The 20,279-nt window shown below is 41.8% G+C and overlaps 1 protein-coding gene across 5 annotated transcripts in view; it reads left to right on the top strand.

Moving 5' to 3' along the window:
• The first annotated feature begins 271 nt into the window (after nt 1-271).
• The window catches only part of lamb2l (laminin, beta 2-like), a 59,854-nt gene continuing 39,846 nt past the window's right edge, over nt 272-20,279 (top strand). The window contains exons 1-2 of one of the 5 annotated variants that reach the window (XM_035645046.2): nt 272-411; nt 14,623-14,700. In XM_035645046.2, the coding sequence (XP_035500939.2) occupies nt 14,643-14,700 (58 nt within the window). In that variant the 5' untranslated portion in view covers nt 272-411; nt 14,623-14,642. Of the gene's footprint in view, nt 480-500; nt 720-6,615; nt 6,635-9,625; nt 9,651-14,622; nt 14,701-20,279 lie in introns of those variants that run through there. The other 4 variants (XM_035645048.2, XM_035645047.2, XM_035645049.2 and 1 more) reach the window with 4 other exon arrangements.

Raw genomic sequence — 20,279 nt, 5'->3', positions numbered from 1 at the left:
TTCACATCTACCTTTCATTTCTGCCTTGAGGAATTTGTTGGAAGTAATCTTTAACTCGAGCAGTGACAGGACTGGGTGGGGTCGGCCCCCGCGCCCCCCCCCCCCTCGCCCCCCTCACCTGCTCCTGTTCTCCAGGGCGGAGGCAGCGGTGCCGGTGACACTGGTGGCTCCGCCCCCTCCCGGGCGGGCGGCTGAGCGGCGCGGGACCGGAGACCGAGCTCCTCATGGGGGGGGGCGGGGGTGCAGCTTGTGCGGGGCGTGTGAGGGAGAGAGGGAGAGGGTAAGCGAAAGAGAGAGAGAGAGAGAGAGAGAGAGAAAGAGTAGGAAAGTTAGTTTGAGTGTGTGTGTGTGTGTGTGTGTGTGTGAGAGAGAGAGAGAGAGAGAGAGAAGCCGCGGAGAACTACGGAGCAGGTGAGCGCTCCATCTACTCTTCCGTCTTCGCTAACGTTTCTCTCCGGCCCGCACCTCGGTGACACCAGGTGACTGGACGACTTGTGTATCCCACATGACTGTACACTACCTGGACCTTGTGTTATTACTGTAGCCTGTTATTACCCTTGACTCCTGCCGTATTCCTCCCCGGGGCTAAACGACGTGGACGTTAAGACCTCTGCGGTGTTTTGTACGCTCGGCTAATTCATCTTTTTAGACTTTTTACTTTGTTCGCGTCTTGACGTTGGCAGCAGAGCCGGTTCTGGCTAAACGTATAGAAAGTTTTGGTGAGTAAAAAAACACAGTCTTTGCTCCTTCCTTAGACTTTTGTCCAAATAAATATAGCCACAAACTAGTACAGTATTTTTATTTTTTATTTTTTAGCTGCTGTCCTAGGGTTAGCTAGGTTTAGCTTGCAAGACAACAGGTGTTTAATTCCAGGATAATTCCTATCATGACAAGTGCGGCCTCTTGACCTCTATTCAACAATCACTTTGTGTTTATACACGCATAGTTCCCTGTGTGATGTGATGTTTGACGCTCACTGTGCTGAGTGAGGATGTGTGGTCACTATAACACTTAGAGTTTAAGTTGTGTGCTGTCAAAAGGCGTCAAATTTAGAAAAAACACAAACCCTTAACACAAAATGTTGAAATGCCTCAAAGCATATGTTTAATTCACAGAACCTTTCAGCAAGATCTTAACACACGAAGTGCAGGGCACCATCAGCAGCAGTATTAAGAAAGTGAATAAGCAAAAAAGCAAGGACAGGACATTGCTAAAGTCCAGAGAGTAGTGACATCGGCTGGATCAGAGCCAAGTTAGCACATTTTTAAAGAAAATGATCTCATCGGCAAATTGGATTAAAAAATGGCCGATACCGATAATCATGAAAATAATCGTCCTTTGCCGATAATCAGCCGACCCCTAGTATTCAGTAGATGTAATGTAAATAGGTGTGGTGCACATACACTGACATGGACATTTACCTATATATACACACACATAATTTTTAATATTGATAGATACTGGGTTTAAATGTTGGCATTTCTGGAAAGGGATTTATTGGAAAAACAGAAATTATCAGACACAAATTTTGTTAAGTTAAAGAAGAAATTTCATGACAGTAATCTTAAATGGCAAATGACACATTTTAGACCTAAGTTATAAAGTAAAATAAATAGTGATCGGATACTGGGGGAACACAAACGTTGTCTAAGACTTGTGCTGAAGAAACTAGAAACTTGCAGTGTGTGTGTGTGTGTGTAGGCCACTAATGGCTGGGAGGCAGATTTGTGACACCATTGCACACATTCCTCCCAGATTAACCAGCAGTACAGATTCATGGAGAGCAGAGCTCAGATTCACCATCCACAGTAGCGCGAGTCATATTCAAATTTTCTCGCAGGTGCAGGTGAAGAACAAACATCTTCACCGACACTGTGTTGTGTCACTTCCAAAACAGCTGGTTCCATGAGCTCACATAGAGTAAAAATACACATCAGTGTAACCTTTAATAAAAATGTTCTTCAAATTGGTGTTTTTTTTTTAGGTGAGGGATTTCTAGACAAGTGTATTTTTAACTTCAATGGGGAAAGGTTTGCTCTTCCCTCTGGAATTCAGGAATTCCCTATTGCCATTTATTTATTTTCACCAGCTTGTCGGGGTATTTGGACATGACAGGTGCATGTTCTCATGGCCCTCGTAGGCTTAGTCTAGCTTTAATCAGCTCAAGGACCTGGCCCCTCGCCCGACTGCTGAGATCAACTCTAAACTGAAGGGTTAAGAGGATCCACGAGTCGCTCAGACCCCAAAGTGTAGAACTGACCATGGTGTCCAGGAGGTCTGGGAAATAAATTGAATGACTTTGACCAGTGGCACCCCCAGAATGTTTTTTTACAGGGGTGGCCAAAAAAAACCCAAAACCGAAAGCCAAAACTGAATTTCAGGAATTCTATTATGCCACTGTAGTATATTTTTGATATTTGGATTTTGTTTATTTTTCCTTTAAACACTGTAAGTCTGTTTTTTGTTACCCTTCTTATTAAATACTCCTTCTCCCCCTTACCTTCATTTGGGTCCTGCTCCTTCAAACCTGTGTCACTTACACCTAACTATTCTATTTAACTATTATAAAAAATATACCTTATTGGTTTAATAATTAATTGTACCCAATGTTAAATATCTGATAGAAGCATTTTACCAGCATGTAGCATATTATGCATATGCTACTGCAACTCGCTAGTGGGGGCCACTGGGGGGGACCGTGGCCCCCCCTTGACGGCGCCACTGACTTTGACTTAATTGAATTTTAGTTTTTGGACAAATAGAAGCATAGCTAGCTCTTGAGAGACTGTAAGTGCTTCTTCTGCTTTTCTCATACATCACCATGAAAAAGAGTTTCCTCTGGAGTCACGAGAGTAACGTAAGCTCTCGCTGTTTCCTTTGGGATGATCATACTTGCGAGCATTGTCAGCTTAAGCAGCTGACAATGACAAAACAAGACAGAAGAAAAGTAGTGGTATTATTATATAATAAGTCGTATGTCAAACACACTTCCCGGGAGCCGCACCGGAGAAACCAGCTTGCAGTGGAATGTGTGTCTCCTAGAGATGAGATTACTTAGAAACGGGGTGCGATTTGTGAAAAAAAACAACTGAATGGGGATGTTTCGATCCTGTGTAATGGTAGTAGTTTGAAACCCCTGTCCTCCGGCATGCGAGGGGGACGCGCTACCAAAGGGAGCTAAAATCCAAGAGCGCTAGCGTTAGTCGCTAGCACGTCTCTTAACGTGTCGATACACATTACACAGCAGAGCCCTCGACTGGCTGGACCCCATTACACATGCACAACTAAACAAAACATGCAAGAATCTCATATTATGCAAAATATACTTTATCATGGTTTTCTACCACTTTGCATGGCAAACTTTACAGCGTCATTGTATCCACCAATGAAAAGTTTAACCCTCTTTTGTGTCAGATTTAATATAAATCCAATTGGTCCTCAGTAGTACTGTATCGACTTAATTCAGATGGTACCCTGAAAAGCAACAAGGTCGGTACCCAACGAGAGAGATACACTGGCAAGTGCTACTATTTTGTTGTTGTGCAGCTTCTCCCATTGGGAAATATACCAATTAAGAGTAGTTTTGGTAAATATATATATTTTTTTCAATGATGTTTTGTGTTTTTGGCTGGGTCACTCAGGCCGTCCTCTGTGCGTGGATAATTGTTAGATCAGGGAACGTCTCTCTGCCATCAAACTTATTTCACTCAATCACTGCGTCTTTGATATTGGAGCCTCTGTTAGGGCCCCTGCAGGCTGAGACGCTCATAATTACGTCCCCTGATATAAATCAACCCCTACTATGCAGCACACTGTCTGCTCCTGTCGTCTTGTCTAAAAAGTTAAATCAGGCTAATTTGTCTTCAACTAACTGTAGCTTTGATAGTCAGGAGATACAAAAATATATTTTTGTTTTACCTGTTAAGTGTGGAAAATCATTAAATGGCAGAAACGAATGCCTCCATTTTGTTTATTAAAACTACTCACCAGATAAAGAAGTATCAGTGTTACAGCATCTTATCTTTTGTGAAAGTGTAACCCTCAGATATTTTATATTTTTGTCTTAATTATTAACCACGGTCAGTTATTACCATTGTAATAAATTTTTTCTGGTTTAATTGTTTTTGTTATTGTCTGGATCAGCTAATGTTGACCATAATACCTGAGCAACGTGCTTGCAGAAATATAACACACACACACACACACACACACACACACACACGTTAATCCTACAATTATCTTCATAGGTCACCTCTGAGAAGAGTTTGGGATAAAAGTTTTGCAAACAAACATTTGCTACATGATCATTTGACCTTTCTGTATCTGTATCATCTTCTCTCCAGTGGCTCTTCCTGAGTGACCCTGACATTTGATAACTCTTACAGTGTTCACACATTGTCTCTTCAATAACTGGAAATGCAATTTCCTTAAATGTTACTGAAATAAGTATTCTGCTGAATGTTTATTGGGACAGGAAGCACTGATTGCCGCTTTGCTTTTTAGATCACTTCATGACACATCATCTCTATTTGTTTCAAGGGCTGATTGTACGTCAAATGCAAGCCTCGATACCAAGTCCATCTTAGCTAATTCATCAGACATGAGCCTTCAGACTGAGCTCAATGAAATAATTTCTCATTTGCTCAGTTTACTGGATGTTAAAGGGGCAGTAAGCAACTTTAGAGAATGCTTGTTTCTCTCTTTGTTTTTTTGTGTGACTTAACTGCCCTGGCCAGGCCGTGAGCCCCCGACCTCTGGTATGGGAGTCCGACGCACCAACCACTAGGCCGAAACTGCGGAGTTGCAGCGCCATACGCTAGCACGTCTCTTAACATGTCAACGAGTTTACAGACTGCATTTTTGTTTGATGCTCTCCGCACCATTATTATGTTCGATTTACAGAGCTGTGAGAAAACCCTTTTTATTCCCGGTGCACACAGAACGGACAGCTAAGAGACGGTGAGGAAATATTAGCTGATTTTTACAATACGTGTATTGCTTTAGAATCACTTGCTGCCCCTTTAACTGGTGAATGTAATGAAGCACAGTGACCCGAGCTACATGTTTGTGCCCTAGTGGCTTCAAATAGTATTAATTTTAGCAAGATGGCAGTAATGATGCAGATTGATAACGTCCTCAGAATCGACTCCTGAGGAAGTTATCAACACCATTTTGAAATAACGGAGGAGAAGAAAGAAGAACCTACGCTGAAGCTCCTACTTTGATTTCTGTCTCCTTCTGGTAACTAGCTGCAGTTAGCACATGGCTAACTCAATGCCAGCAGTCTGGCTACTGTCCAAAACAGCAAACAACCGTAAAAATCAAAATTTGAATAAACAATCGCAAGTCGGCTGGTTTTGTTACTGCTCCGATAGAAAGAACTGCAAGTCATTTGAAGCCTCAAGTTCACTTGGAGGATCACTCATTTTTTTTCTATCACTCTCCTTCACCTGCTTTTGTTCCTTCATCAATGGGATTCTTTTTCTCTTGGGAGGTTGAGTTGTTTTTGTCAATCTGGCTGTTTCCATCACTGGGGCTAGATCCTGGGAGAACACTATACTATTTCTTATGTTGATAACACAATGGGTGACGCAGTTCCTTTGTGCCGTAAGTTGAGTCGTCATTTTTCTGCAAAAACCACATCCTGGTGGCCAAGAGAGTAACATGGTGAAATCATGGCTTATAGGGGACCAAAACAAATATGGTGAAGTGTGTCTATCACCATAACACGGTGCAATTAGTTTTAACATCATAATGACAAGTTTAAGCCAAAAAGGTGGGTCGAAAACAATAATTGTCCAAAGAAGAAAAAAATTCCTTGTTAGCTCATAAAGAATTATATATTAATCATCTGGTGATCTGGTATCTAGCTGCGATTTCTCACTGGTAATCCATTTGTGATTCTTACTGACAGATGCCTATGAACACGGCGAGGTGTGAATAAACAGTAATTCTACTCTTTTCCGGCAAGTGCGTTCCTTTATGACTACTGACTATGTCCATTTATTGACGATGATATTCTTAAGCAGTGCACTTCGCTGCACTGTTTTCCCACAATGACTGTGGCCTTGACTTAAATAAACCTGGTTCCACGTTACTGACCCTCTCTGTAGGCCTCAATGCTATGAGCCAAACTCTAGTCTACAGATTCGCTGTCTTTCTAGTCCAAACATGAAAAGCGGTGGTGGTGATTGTGTTGGTTGGTGTGTGTGTCTGCACTGAATGTAATCACCTTTAAACCTCCTCTCTTGCTACTGTGGAGTCATGCCCTTGCATGAGCTTTTGTCGGCCTTGCAGGTGTGGTGTCTAGCCGAGTTAAAGATTCATTTCTGCGATTAAAACAAAAGACCCTGAACAACATGGCTGATTTCAAGAGAGCATTAACTTAGGCAAAATCAAAGTGCACAGGTTGTGCATAACCAGGAATGCACATACACACCTTCCAGTGTGTGTGTGTGTGTGTTGTGTGTGAGGTACAAAGGTTGTGTGGAACAAAAGCCAAGTAAGCCTAGCAGTAGTAGGTATTAGGTGTGCTTTATTTGAGGTCTTTGAGGTCAGCAGCAGTGAAAATCTGCAGTGCAGTGAAGATTTAACGCTTTCTCCGTAATCCTGAAACGCGGAATTCACTTTGACGGTAATCTTTCTTTTACTGTGAGATGCCAGCAGAAATGAATCACATATCCAGATAGTATTATGAGATTTCCTATGGCTACAAAAGCGATGATCAGACTATGTATGTGGTGGATTGGGGAAGACGTTTCCTTTTTTGACGCCACGGTTAAGCTGAATGCCTTTAGTTGAAGAGGTTGTGTTTGGGTGGTCTGCTTCTACCAAATTAAGCAGATGTCTGGTAGAGGGTTAATGGCTTATACTTTAAGCTCTTATTATATTGGCTCTGTAAGTGTTTTCACTGCAGATTTCACTTCACAGTTGTTTCCGTAGGCCTGCTTAAAAATCAAACGGAGTAGACAGGGGGCCTAACCTATCCCATTACAAGTCATTACAACCTCAATGTTTCCCTAAAATGTTCAGCTACAATTTGTAAGTTTTGTTTCCATATATCTGTCCATGTAAAACAGTGCGATAAATTTTATGCATACTATATTTAAGTTGAACAGTGGAGCAATGTTTGCCTAAAAGGCATTTTGCGCAATAACATTTCATAAATATAGTGCACTCAATGCTCAATTTACACTCAATCTAATTTGAGAAGAAGCACTCATTGTGGCTTCAAGGTATGTTAGTCATTTAAAAGAGCTTTGATTCACTTTTACCTTCGCCAAGGAGGTTATGTTTACACCCCTGTCAATTTATTGGTTGGTTTGTTTGTCAGCAAGATTACCCAAAAACTACTTAACATATTTCCACGAAACATGGGACATGTGCCAAAAAATAATATTACATTTTTTGTGTGGATTGGAGGAAGGGGCAGATCCAGAATTGTTTTTATCATTTTCTTTAACAATACGAGATAGGGCTTTTTAAATATGTGTGTGTATATATATATATGTATACATATATTTATTTATTTATTTATTTATTTATTTTTTCAATTTTTGGTGCAGATCCAAATAGAAATCTGGGTCTAGTGGATTTAAAAGTGGTTTCATAAAGGGACTGTTGTTATGTTCAGGTTTTATGGTGGGCAAAGACACACTCAGGCAAGGATAATGTGGGATAAGTAAGGGTTGCAATCCCGAGGAGCAAATATTATAACAAGATCCACATTTATATAATGAATGATGTTAAATAGCATCCAGTTTAAAATCAGTTCAAATGAACACATCTGGAACATGATGTGTGGGAACTTGAATTCATCCTGCAGGACTGAAACCTCAGGTGTAGGTGACGGTGGTGCAGGTCGCAGCTTCTCTGAATATTGAGTCACCTGCCTGTATATGGAACGCAGACTTCCTCCATGACCTCATTCGTATGATCTGATCCCATTTCCAGCCCAGCCTTGTTTTACAATACCTTAACAACAGTGTCTCAGGCTGCAGCGCATTGGGAGTGTGTTCAGTGGCTCAGTCTGAAGCCCTTCATTTGATGTGTACACAAACTCACAGACACACATACACAGAGTCAAGCTTATCATGTTATGGTGTTCAAGGATACGGGAGTCTGGGATTGTTTGGACTAGTGTCTCTAGATTTCTTGGTGTTGTCTGACTGCTGCACTGAAGTTATTCGAGTTTCCTCTTATCTCATTGTAGTGGTTGTGTGGGGGTTTGTGACAAAGTCTTTGTTCAAGGTCTTCGATTGGCTGCACGAAACATAGCCTCCTAACTATGAAAATTATTGTTTTACTTGTCCTTGTGCCTTTATGCATACATTTACTTTATTAAGACATTTAGTAACTAATGTAGGTATATTACACATATATATCCATGTATACAAGTAGACCCGTATGATAAATCCAAAACCATGTAGGCCACTTACAATCGAAGCCTGGGATTTCAAAAGTGCAAAAACACAAAACTTCATTGACACATTAAGTCAGCCTGTCCTTCTCCCTATACAGCAGGGGTCAAAGGTCACATAAGAAGCGCACTACAAGTGTGAAAGCCACTTTGTTTTCTCTTCTTCATTAGTCTAGCCTGAATCTCACCCATGTATGTACACAACCAATATGCAGATATCGTACAGGCACAAACATGCAGCTTCCCTCTCCTCTTTCTTTCTCTTTCCTCATCCAGTCACCGCACCAGAGTTGCTTCAGCTGTATGAATGGAGTTGACCTCCATGGCCCCGGTCTGTTGGATACAGCCATACTTCTATTTTTTCGTTTAAAACGGCATTTTAAAAAGGAAAGGGTCTCAATCCAGAGAGGCTTTTTCACTCCTTCTCAGTATTAATGTCTGTCCACAGAAACACACCTGAAAATGTATATCTTGTGACCAATCACGTACACTGACCATGTGGATGCCAACATATGAAGTGCTGTTCACCACGAAGCTAACAAGTGTATTTCCAAAATAGACCTTTCAAATCTCAACGGTGGTGCATTTTTTGTGAGGTTTTTGTGCTGCATTGAAGGTCTGGGGCCTAGTTTGCTTCTGTTACCGTCAGTGTCACTCCTCTCTCTAACTCCCCCAGGAGTCTCTGTCTGGCTTCCTCTGCCTCTCTCGCCCTCCACTCTCCTTTCGTGTCCAGAAGAAAGGGGTGGTGCATTCCAAAAGCCTGGAGACCATTCCCCTCTTTCAGCCAGTGGCCAACAGGGTGACAGAGGAATTAGAATAAGAATAGCTGCCCATTCACCCCAGTGCCCCAGTGATGGGAGCGAGGGAGGGCGAAACAGAGCAAGCCGGAGGGAGGAGAGGAATGAAGTGGAAGGGGGGGGGGGGTCCCACGCTTTTCTGTGTTCCCATTGGCCGGTGACGTTCCCTCTGTTTTTACATTGCTGCCGTCAGTTGCACTTTTCAAGTTTGTTTTACGCATTCTGGAGCACATACACACACCGCACATGTGCATGCATGCGTAAAGACACACACTGGGGTCCCGGATTTTGCACACGTGCACGCTGGAATACGAGAATCTGCACACTCACACAGACACACTGTCAAGCAGGGTTGACCTGCAGAGAGACAGAGTGAGCAAGTGTGACCAAGCAGTGCAGACGAGAGGAGAGTGAGGTGGCCTGCATGCGCCTGTGTGAGTATGAAGCTGGAATCAATTGCTGCCATTGAGTTAGTGTTGTTCTTATTTATGTAACAGCAGCTGAGCTTCTCTCAGCATCTGTGTTTTCTAGACTAGTTCACTCTGGCGATGCGGATTTTAGATTAGATTGCAACCTTGTGCTGTCACCAACCCTGCGGCTAAAGCATAAACTCTTTACTATGTAGCTGTTAAAGTTTAACAGTAGTGGAGCTGTTTAACTGTGCAGCAGGTGTTTTTTTTCCAATTCCTTAGCAATGGAATGGGGCATAATATACAATTAATTTACAAATGTTTTTATTATCTTCATGTCTCTGGGCACCTCTTAGACTATTTAGATTCAGATTTTCAGTACGTATAATGTAGGAAGGTGTTTTTGTTGTGATATTCTTATTTGAAATAATTTGCCAGTCACTTCATCTTTAGCGCTCTTCTGTAGCAGAGAGGCTTCACAGTTCATTACAGATCTGTCCACTCAGGCTCAAATTGAGTTTGTGCAAAGAGGGGCCCCTCAGCACCAGGGCAGCGGTAAAAAAGTAGAGTGCGTTTGCCCTCTCTACTTCATCTCAACCACTCTAATACCAGAGGGCAAGATGGGCCTACCTGAAGAATATACCTTGATTCAAACATCAGAATTTTGACAAACCTAACAAAAGTTAAATGTACACAAGTAGACATTTTGTCTTGCAGATGAAAAACCATCTGTGCAGATGATAATTGAAACTATCCACTAATTCTACTGTGGTGTCCAACAAATTTCCAATGAATTTTTTTTTATTTTTGTGGGGTAGTGTTCTTTCCTGTCTTAAAAAGTCTGTCAAACATTTGATAACAGGTTCCGTTGTGTTTTTTCGAAATTTGAATTGAGAATATTCCTTAAAAATAAGTTGGACTGTCACAGCTCCTCGAAACTTGGACATGTACAGTATTTCCCTCAGCTGAATCCTGGGAAACCTTTGAATCATTCTCTGTTAATTAACTGTTTTGCCAGATCTTTAGAATTATAATGTAACATGTTGTATGTGAGAACCATGGAACTCTGACTCCAGCTTTTCTCAAGCTCAGAAAAACAGCCTTGTTTTTGGCTTTGTGAAAACTCTACAGTACACTTAAATGGTTAATTTAAAGTAAGGAGCATTTTTTTCAACACCCTATACTGCTCCATAAGTTGTATGATGAATAGGGGAATATACAAAACTACAGGTGCCATAATGACAGTCCTCTGACCCATGCTTACTGGTGTATTGAATGGTTGAATATACCTGCATTGTGATCATTAAGTCGAGCTGGTCGGGTAATCGTATTTCATCAGAAAGTTTTATAGCTAGCATAGATGTGAGATCTGACCCTCTGGTTGAGATTTAGGTCAGTGCATAAAGGAACAATTTTTCTTAAAAATTATTAATATCCCTGGTTTTCCTGGGAAGGTGATTGTTCTTTAATAAATATTTTTTAGATCCTGCTCATGTGCAGTGCCAAGTCACTGTAAGTTTGAGCACACGCTTTACACAGACAGGTCGGGATACAAATGTATCTGGCTGCTTCATTCATATGAATGTGACGACAAATTATGAATGTGTAAAACTTTTCAAGTGTGTGTGTGTGCGTGGAGGGGTTGTGGGGTCCCTCCTCTGCGCCTTGGCCTTTGACAGTGGGACTGTGGCGCCACCATAGACTGTATATAAACATGGACGTAGCGTCCGTGACGTCACCCATTGGTTTCAGCTGGCCGGTTTTGAAGCCCAAAGTGGGCGGTTCCACAGCGGCTCAGCCGTCATCATCTTGCCAGGCCCTGACTCCTCCTTAATCCCGGCTAATCCAAATATGGACGTAGAGGTGTGCCGCAAGCAGACCGGTCGCTGAAATGTGCCCACCTACGTCGAAGCTTCCCAGTTAGCTGACAATAAGGAGCTAAGCTAATAAGCTAGGCTAAGTGCGAGCCGGCTAGCGCCGCGGCCCCGAGGCTGCACCGGGTCGGTAATGACTGCGGTAACGTGAGGTCCGGTACCGGTCGTCCCAGCCAACGTTACATGTGGTAAGTAAATTAAAACAATTAAACAATAACTAAACAGAAGTTACGTTTGACGTGTTCTTGGCATACAGTAAATGTTTTATTAACACTGGCTTGTAGTCTTAGTTATTATTGTTGTTTACTTATTTATTTTGGCCTTAAGGGACATAAACATACACCAAACAAGAAAACAGAAAAACCTAATTCCCCACACCACTGTCGTAAACAGTGCACAGATCAAGTTTTCACACTGACAGAAGTCCGTGGTAGTCCTCCTTACCTGTACTGCTATAGACATTACTGTACCAGATTATCACTTTGAATATGACTGTAAGAAAGGCACTTTTATATTTGTTACAAGATGTTTATTACTTCAAGCACATTGGTATGTTGTTCAGTTCGCGTGTGATGCTTCCACTTGCTGCACAAAACAAACCAGTACCAGTCGTGGCTGCTTGACTTTCCAGTTATATAGTCTGTCTAAATATAAAGTATTAGAGACTTTCATCTAAAATTCTGAGATGGAGCTCTTTAGTTCCATTTTATCCTACAGATGTGACATAACAGTGTTGTCAACATAAAAATGTGAGCTACACTGTTTAGTGGACTTTACATTTTTCATTATCTGAAGCATTTATCAAACTCATTTATTAATTTTAATCCTACAGTCACAATGTGGACGTGGTGATGAGTTTGTCCGTCGAGGTGTCCAGAGAGCTGCAGACCTTGGCGTGCTGTGTTTGGCTGGTGGACTGTGGTGGAAAAGCCTTATTCCACTCTGCACTCCGTGAGGAAGAGCAGCAGCTGACTTCCTCATCATCCACTGTGGTAACGACAACCTGAGGGAGATCAGCAGCATCAGGCTGGTCAACATGAAGACGACCTGCAGCAGACTCACCTCCAGCACCTTGTGAAGGGGACCTGTAACTGCTACAGTTGGCAGTGTCACTGCTATTGAATTTGGCCTTCAGGACACACTTTGTTAAGCCTAAACAGATCCTTGACTTTCATGGACAATGTCGAGTTTATTTTTATGTTCGTCATGGTTGATAAAAAAAATACCAACTATAGCTACAACACTTAATACCTCAGCTCTTCTCCTCCCCTACAGTCCCACACTGTATCCCCTTCTCCTCCCCCCTCCTTGCAGCTCTGGGCTCATTCTGAGCTCAGCTGTTACCGCTTGCACAGGCCCAGTCTGTATATTAATATGTTCTATAATTTTATTATTGTCCACCTTTTTGTGTTTTTTCCCTTCACTAAAAATAAATCTGAGAGTTAATCTATAACTTCTGGTTCTGGCTCATAAATTATGTTTATATTTTAACTCTTTTTGTCTTTAATACTGACGGAATATGTGAGATTTGACATTCAAATCTGACTATTAACTGACAAATAACTCCTACACACAACCTTAAGCATTAACAGGTTTGTGTGATTTAAATATATTTTAAAAGAAGAACCGAGTGATTAATTTTTCTTCTTTGCTGTTGGAGACAGAACAGGGTCAGCACAGTGAATTTCTTCAGACAGGTCCTTCCCTAACGACAATGACAAGACACAAATAAAAAATATTAATACAATTTTGTACAAATTTGTAAATAAAGAGGTTTGTGTGCTTGTGTTCTGTAGATATTCAACTGTATTTGAATGTAATTTTAGATTTAACAGTGTTCTACCAATACAGTGAATGTACAGTACAGTATGTATAGAATATTTAATTGTTATCAAAGCGTACGGGCACCGTAGGATCATGTTCTGTTCTCATGCTTCACTTGGGGAAATTGTGACCATTAAGTTATTCACACACCACATGTGGACCTGGGGTCAGTGCTGAAGTGATGAGTCAGTTCAGTTCGGCCTCATGTTGAGCTTCCACTGGTCCAGTCTGTCTGGAACACCTGGAGGAAAACTACACAGACAAACCACGTCACATGCGATCACAACAAATCTGTTTCTGCATCCTAATTATCTATGGTGTCAGTTTTAGTAAAAAATATGAATCAAACATCTTTTGTTCTTCTGTTTCATTTTAAGTTACCGTACATGCGCCATGTTTAGTCATTGGGACCAAACCCATTTGTTGTACCAGGCTGTAAACATGTTCAATTCTGCTGTAAAGTTGGGCATTTTAACATGGGACTCTATGGGGATTTGCTCGTTTCTGGAGCCAGCCTCATTCGGGCATCTAGTGAACTGCAGTTTATAGCACTTCCGCATAGGCTTCATTTCTCAGCCTCAGAGTCGGCCCCTTGGGCGCCACGTGGGCCGCTCACTGCCAAGCTGAGTGTGAAGAATACCCTCCAACAGCGACCCGCCTCAGATCACAGACCTGGATTAGTGGGAAGGGATAAAGCTTTGGGAGAAGTTGTTCAAAAGTGAAGATATTGGATTTGTTGTCTGTCAGCTCAACACAGGACTTCTCCTTCTAACCTCAGCAGCTTATTTATCACTCTCCTCCGGCCTTCCGGTAACTTGGCTTATTTGTCTCAGGGGTCATATAGGTTTAGTGTGTATCATTATCATCCTCTGTGTCACAAACACAACCGAGACCTTTCTCCCACAGAGAAACCACTACACTGCAGCAGCAGCAGCAGCTGGAGTTTTTACCATGTAAAACGGCTTTTTGTAGCAGTTCAACACCAAACAATGTCTCAGCAATGTGAAGGCCATATCATGATCTTTACTGTAAACAAACAAGGTCATTGTTGAGACCTGAAAATGCTTTTACCAGCTGCTTTGACCATGTGACACATTTAAGTTTAATGGGAAGAATCTTTCCAGTTTTTTGGGAAATTGCTGTCAATTTGGAGAAAGGATTTCAAAATCACAGGTTGCCCACTGTGATGATCCTGTGATGATGAGCTTCTGTCTTTTTCTTCTGTGCTGCTGTATTGAACTAAATGACAGTTCATTTCTTTGTCAAACTCTCAAATTGTCCGTGTCTGCTTCTTACAGCCAGAGACAGCTTGGTGTCCATGCGTCCAAGCATCCTGATGCCCATCATGTCCGCGCAGCTCAGCATCCTCTTGTTGGGTGAGTTTTTATGTTCTTTTTTACTTTGGTCAGGACTAAATGAACTGAACTACAGGTTGAGCTATAGTGACCTATAGAGAAGAAGCTAAGAAAGAATAAGCTGCAGTGCATCAGAAATGATAGTGGTTCAAATTTTTTTTTAAAAGAACAAAGAGAATTTGCCTCTCTGCTCCCGCTCTGTCTTCCCGTAACCCCCCCCCCCAAAAAAAAGCCAATTGTAAGGTCAAATTCTTTTCATCCAAACCAAACGGTCCACAGTAGCAGCAGCAGCAGCAGCAGCAGCCGGGAACATGTAAAGTGTGGTTTAGGGCTGCAACTAACGATTATTCTTATTATTGATTAATCTATTGATTAATTATTTTCTCGACCAGTCGATTAGTTGTTTGGCCCATAAAATGTTGAAACATTTAATTGTGTTTCCTAAAAATCGGTTTACTGTCATAGAAACCCGAATATATTCACATTCAAGAAGCTCAAATCAGAGAATTTGAGTGAGTGTCTTAAGTATGATTTTAACTGTTCTTTCCTGAGCTGATGTTGCCTCTCTGTCCCATCAAAATGACAGGCTGGCAGGGCACTGAATGACAATAATGATAGTTATGTCATACTTTGTTCGCCACCATAAGAGTGCATGGCTTGTTCAGTGACATTTCTACAGAACGGATGCTTTGATATACATGCTATCCGAATGTACACTGCCTGTGGCTTTTTTACTTTTTATTCAGTTACTGTAAGTGAACCAAAATGGCTGTAATGATATATTGTGGCATGATATTAAAGCAACAATATGCAGTGTGGAACTAAAAAGTTTTGCACAATAATGGCTTTCGGGTGTGAATGTTTGAGTTTGAGTTTGAGTTTGAGTTTGAGTGAAAAGCCTGCAGTGACTCTCTTTTCAGTTTTCAGTTCTGGATTTGTCTGAAAACCACTTCTGTTAGTTTCTGGTCACATTTTCACTGACCTTTTCTGTGTCACCTCTGATTATTGCTTTGCGTTGTTTATACGACATAACTGAACAGACACATTGGCAGACTGATGTGTTGGTGTTGGTCCACACAAATGTAGACATATTTGCTTCATGGCTTTATCTTTAAGGAAAATGCTGGTGATATGCTTGTTTTAAATTTCCACTATTTCCATTCAATCCAACGAAGAGATGAAAAAAGTAACAATATGTTAATCCATTTGTTAATACCCTCTCATCTCCTGTCTCTGTCCCCTAATGCCCAAGCTCACTTGTTTCTACTGATGAATAAAACCTTTATAAATGAGTCATGAATAGATTTTCTCACTTTCTTTTTCACAGATTTTTAAAACAAAATTATTCAAACAACAGGAATAAGTGCAGTTGTATATGCTCAATGATTAATTTGATGCACAAGTAAGTATTTCCAGTAGCATGTGTGTGTGGTGTTCGTAATAATGAATAATCAACAGTGTATGATTGTGCATGATGTGTATTTAATAGTGTTTGGACAATAATGGAGCTCTATGGTACAGAGGGATAAACTACGTTAGTCTCAAGATATACACAGAATATCAGTTAGTTGTGTCAGTTCATTATTTTTCAGGGGAACTTGTCGACAGTCACAAAAATATAGACTATCACCAGTCTTTGATGAAGACATTCTATACATATTTCTATATTCTATGTGGTTAAGGAACTTACTATAAAAAAGTTTTTTAGGTGTACATTGAGATTGTTTGTACTAAGAATAAGAATTTGCTTTTTGTAAACCAACAGTCAAAGACTATATTTCACATACAATCAACAACAAAAGAAGATAAGATGGTCTGCTTTGTGTGTGCCCATTTATACTCTTACCTCTCCATGAGCATTAAGTAGTCATAAAACATATTTCACAGTCGTGTCGCTGTTGGTAGAAAAAACTGTGTGGATAATTGCTGCACTGTGAATCAGTTTTCTAGCAGCAGAACAGCTAACTAATGATGTCAAATCTCTCGCGGTGATTTAATCCTAGGTTTATTAGGTCAGCTCGTGGATTGGGAAACTGTGAGAATCTGGGGTATTTGTGGAATGTGTGGTAGACGGTGGGCGACTGACAGCAGGGCTGCATCTGAGGTAGCATGGGCCCTCGCAGGGGTTAATTGGTGACTGAGGGGCATTTTTTAAAATGGGCCACACACACACAGACACACACACTGCCAATGTTCAATGTTTAACTGGAAGCATTTTAACCCTGGTCACTCATGTATAAATCATGCGTTTCTCAGGAGAATTAACAGTGACTTTATCCATGCTAAAGAGAATTCCTCACCATCAACACACAAAGAAATGTAGACTGCTTAACCACATTATACTTGCTTTGCCCAACCTGCCCATACACAGGTATCTAGCTCATTCTTTTTATAAATTATTAACTGCAGATAGACTTTATTGATGTGTGTGCGTGAGGATGGCTAACTTCAGTAATGAGGATTTTCATTTTGTGTTAATTATGTGTTAATGAATGAATGGATTAATGACATAATTTTTAGTTTGCAAAGGTTTGATCAGATCATGATTTTCTTCATTGTGATATCTTTTCTGATCTCTTTGTAAGAAATATGATATACCAATTAGTTGCTCTCATGCTGTCAGTGATGTGGAAATGTACAAAATATCATACTAAAATTTGCATGTGAGCTTCTGTAGACTTCTATTCTGTGTGTGTTTTTTTTACTCCACCTTATTTGGCAAGGTGGTAACAACTGGTCTGATCAACTTGGATTAAGTGTACAATTTGGAAGCAATAGAAATAATCCAAGGACCCAACCTGCCTTGTGTCAACAGTCTAGGATGCTGCTGCTTGTGTGATGGCAGAGTTTTCCATAGGATTCTTTTAAGAGACTATGGGGGCTGGACCTCAGACCCTGTACGGGTCATGGTCCCCCGAAACATTATGTGTTAAGAATTTAATCCTAATCAAATTGTCCATTAATTGTATTGATATGAATGAAGGTCCCCACCATTCATATCCTTACAACCTGTATACTGTATGAACACTGACCCCCAACCACATATAGATTACAAAAAAAGTGGAAAAGTAGCTTCTTTTGAAAGTATCATTCTTTGCTTTAAAAAAATTAACAGCAAAGAACAAATCTCGCTGCTTCTATCCCCTCATGTGTATTCGTCGTGTGATTAATCAATTACTGGTTTGGTCTGTAAAATGTCAGAAAATAGGGATTTCTTAGTATTTTTCTGAACCTGGGCCTAAACACAAGCCTACATTTTGGACAACATTTCTCTCAGCAGCAACACAAATCATGTACAGTAGGACTTGCAAGCGCAACGACCAATCGGCCAAAACTGTACATGATTCAGTCAAATTCAATCTAAATATTGTCTTAAATTGACGATAATATTGTTTATCGCAAAAAATTCTCAATACAATATATCGTGCAGCAAAAAGTAGTTATCGCGACAGGCCTACTGCCAGGGTTAGTGCGGAACTAGAGGGTGTGTTTGCATCGTTTCTGTCTGCAGCTCTGACACCTGGAATGTTTTCTCTAATGAATAACATTTGCCTCTCTGTTCCTGCATTCCTGCCATAACGCTGTTTTCAGGGGGAGATGTCCTGGCGTGTGTTTACCTGTGACTCGTCCGCTGTGTGCATGTGTGTGTGTCATTGGCATGTGCTAAACACTCTAATCATAAAGTAATATACCAGCTGGTGCCAAACAACATCTGTGCAACTGGCTTCATTCATTTCAGGGCACAACTCATGCATCTTAGCCTTGCTGTATTAGAACCCAGTAACTGGCTCAGTACCTCGGCCACAAACTCAGTCACTAACTCAGCCAGTACCTCAGCCACTAACCCATCCAGTACCTCAGCTAGTACCTCAGCCACTAACTCAGCCAGTACCTCAGCCAATAACTCAGCCAGTACATCAGCCACTAACTCAGCCAGTACCTCAGCCACTAACTCCACCACTAACTCAGCCAGTACCTCAGCCACTAACTCAGTCATTACCTCAGCGAGTACCTCAGCCACTAACTCAGCCAGTACCTCAGCCACTAACTGAGCCAATACCTCAGCCACTATCTCAGCCACTTACTCAGCCGGTACTTCAGACAGTACCTCAGCCAGTATCTCAGCCAATAACTCAGCCAGTACATCAGCCACTAACTCAGCCAGTACCTCAGCCACTAACTCCACCACTAACTCAGCCAGTACCTCAGCCACTAACTCAGTCATTACCTCAGCGAGTACCTCAGCCACTAACTCAGCCAGTACCTCAGCCACTAACTGAGCCAATACCTCAGCCACTATCTCAGCCACTTACTCAGCCGGTACTTCAGACAGTACCTCAGCCAGTATCTCAGCAGGTACCTCAGCCACTACCTCAGCCAGTACCTCAGCCACTACCTCAGTCATTACCTCAGCCAGTACATCAGCCACTACCTCAGACACTACCTTAGCCAGTACCTCATCCACTAACTCAGTCATTACCTCAGCCAGTACATCAGCCACTACCTCAGACACTACCTCAGCCAGTACCTCAGCCACTAACGCAGCCACTAACTCGGCCAGTACGTCAGCCAGTACCTCAGCCACTACCACAACCACTAACTCAGCCAGTCTCCAGTCAGTACCTCAGCCACTAACTCAGCCAGTACCTCAGCAACTAACTCGGGCATTAACTCAGCCACTACCTCAGCCAGTACCTCAGCCACTAACTCAGTCATTACCTCAGCCAGTACATCAGCCACTACCTCAGACACTACCTTAGCCAGTACCTCATCCACTAACTCAGTCATTACCTCAGCCAGTACATCAGCCACTACCTCAGACACTACCTCAGCCAGTACCTCAGCCACTAACGCAGCCACTAACTCGACCAGTACGTCAGCCAGTACCTCAGCCACTACCACAACCACTAACTCAGCCAGTCTCCAGTCAGTACCTCAGCCACTAACTCAGCCAGTACCTCAGCCACTAACTCGGCCATTAACTCAGCCACTACCTTAGTCTCTAACTTAGCCAGTACCTCAGCCACTAACTCAGTCATTACCTCAGCCAGTACCTTAGCCACTAACTCAGTCATTACCTCAGCCAGTACCTCAGCCACTAACTCAGCCAGTACCTCAGCCACTAACTCAGCCAATTGCTCAGCCACTACCTCAGCCACTTACTCAACCAGTACTTCAGACAGTACCTCAGCCAGTACCTCAGCCGGTACCTCAGCCACTACCACAACCACTAACTCAGCCAATCTCCAGTCAGTACCTCAGCCACTAACTCAGCCAGTACCTCAGCCACTATCTCCGCCAGTACCTCAGTGTCTGTTCAAAGTTTTTTTGACTGCATTTCCTGGCAGGCAAAGACACTTTTTTGTCTCTTGCCTGCTTTTATTTACATGTGAAATGTCTAGTAAATAACTTAAAAGATTATAAGGAATGAAAGTACACACTGATGTAATCTGATCCTCTCTCCTCCGTTGCTACATGTCCATTTCTGTTGTGCTGCATTGTCATTCCTCCCCCTAAAAAACCCAAATATCCCATGAGGACACTAATAGTAAATGCAACAGACAACAGTGTATGGTTGAACTTCAGGTACAAATGCATTT

This window comes from Scophthalmus maximus, chromosome 3 (assembly GCF_022379125.1).
Source record: "Scophthalmus maximus strain ysfricsl-2021 chromosome 3, ASM2237912v1, whole genome shotgun sequence".
NCBI classification, from domain to species: Eukaryota; Metazoa; Chordata; class Actinopteri; order Pleuronectiformes; family Scophthalmidae; genus Scophthalmus; species Scophthalmus maximus.
Note: the sequence above shows the minus strand (reverse complement) of the source record. Positions and strands in the feature narration are given on the sequence as shown.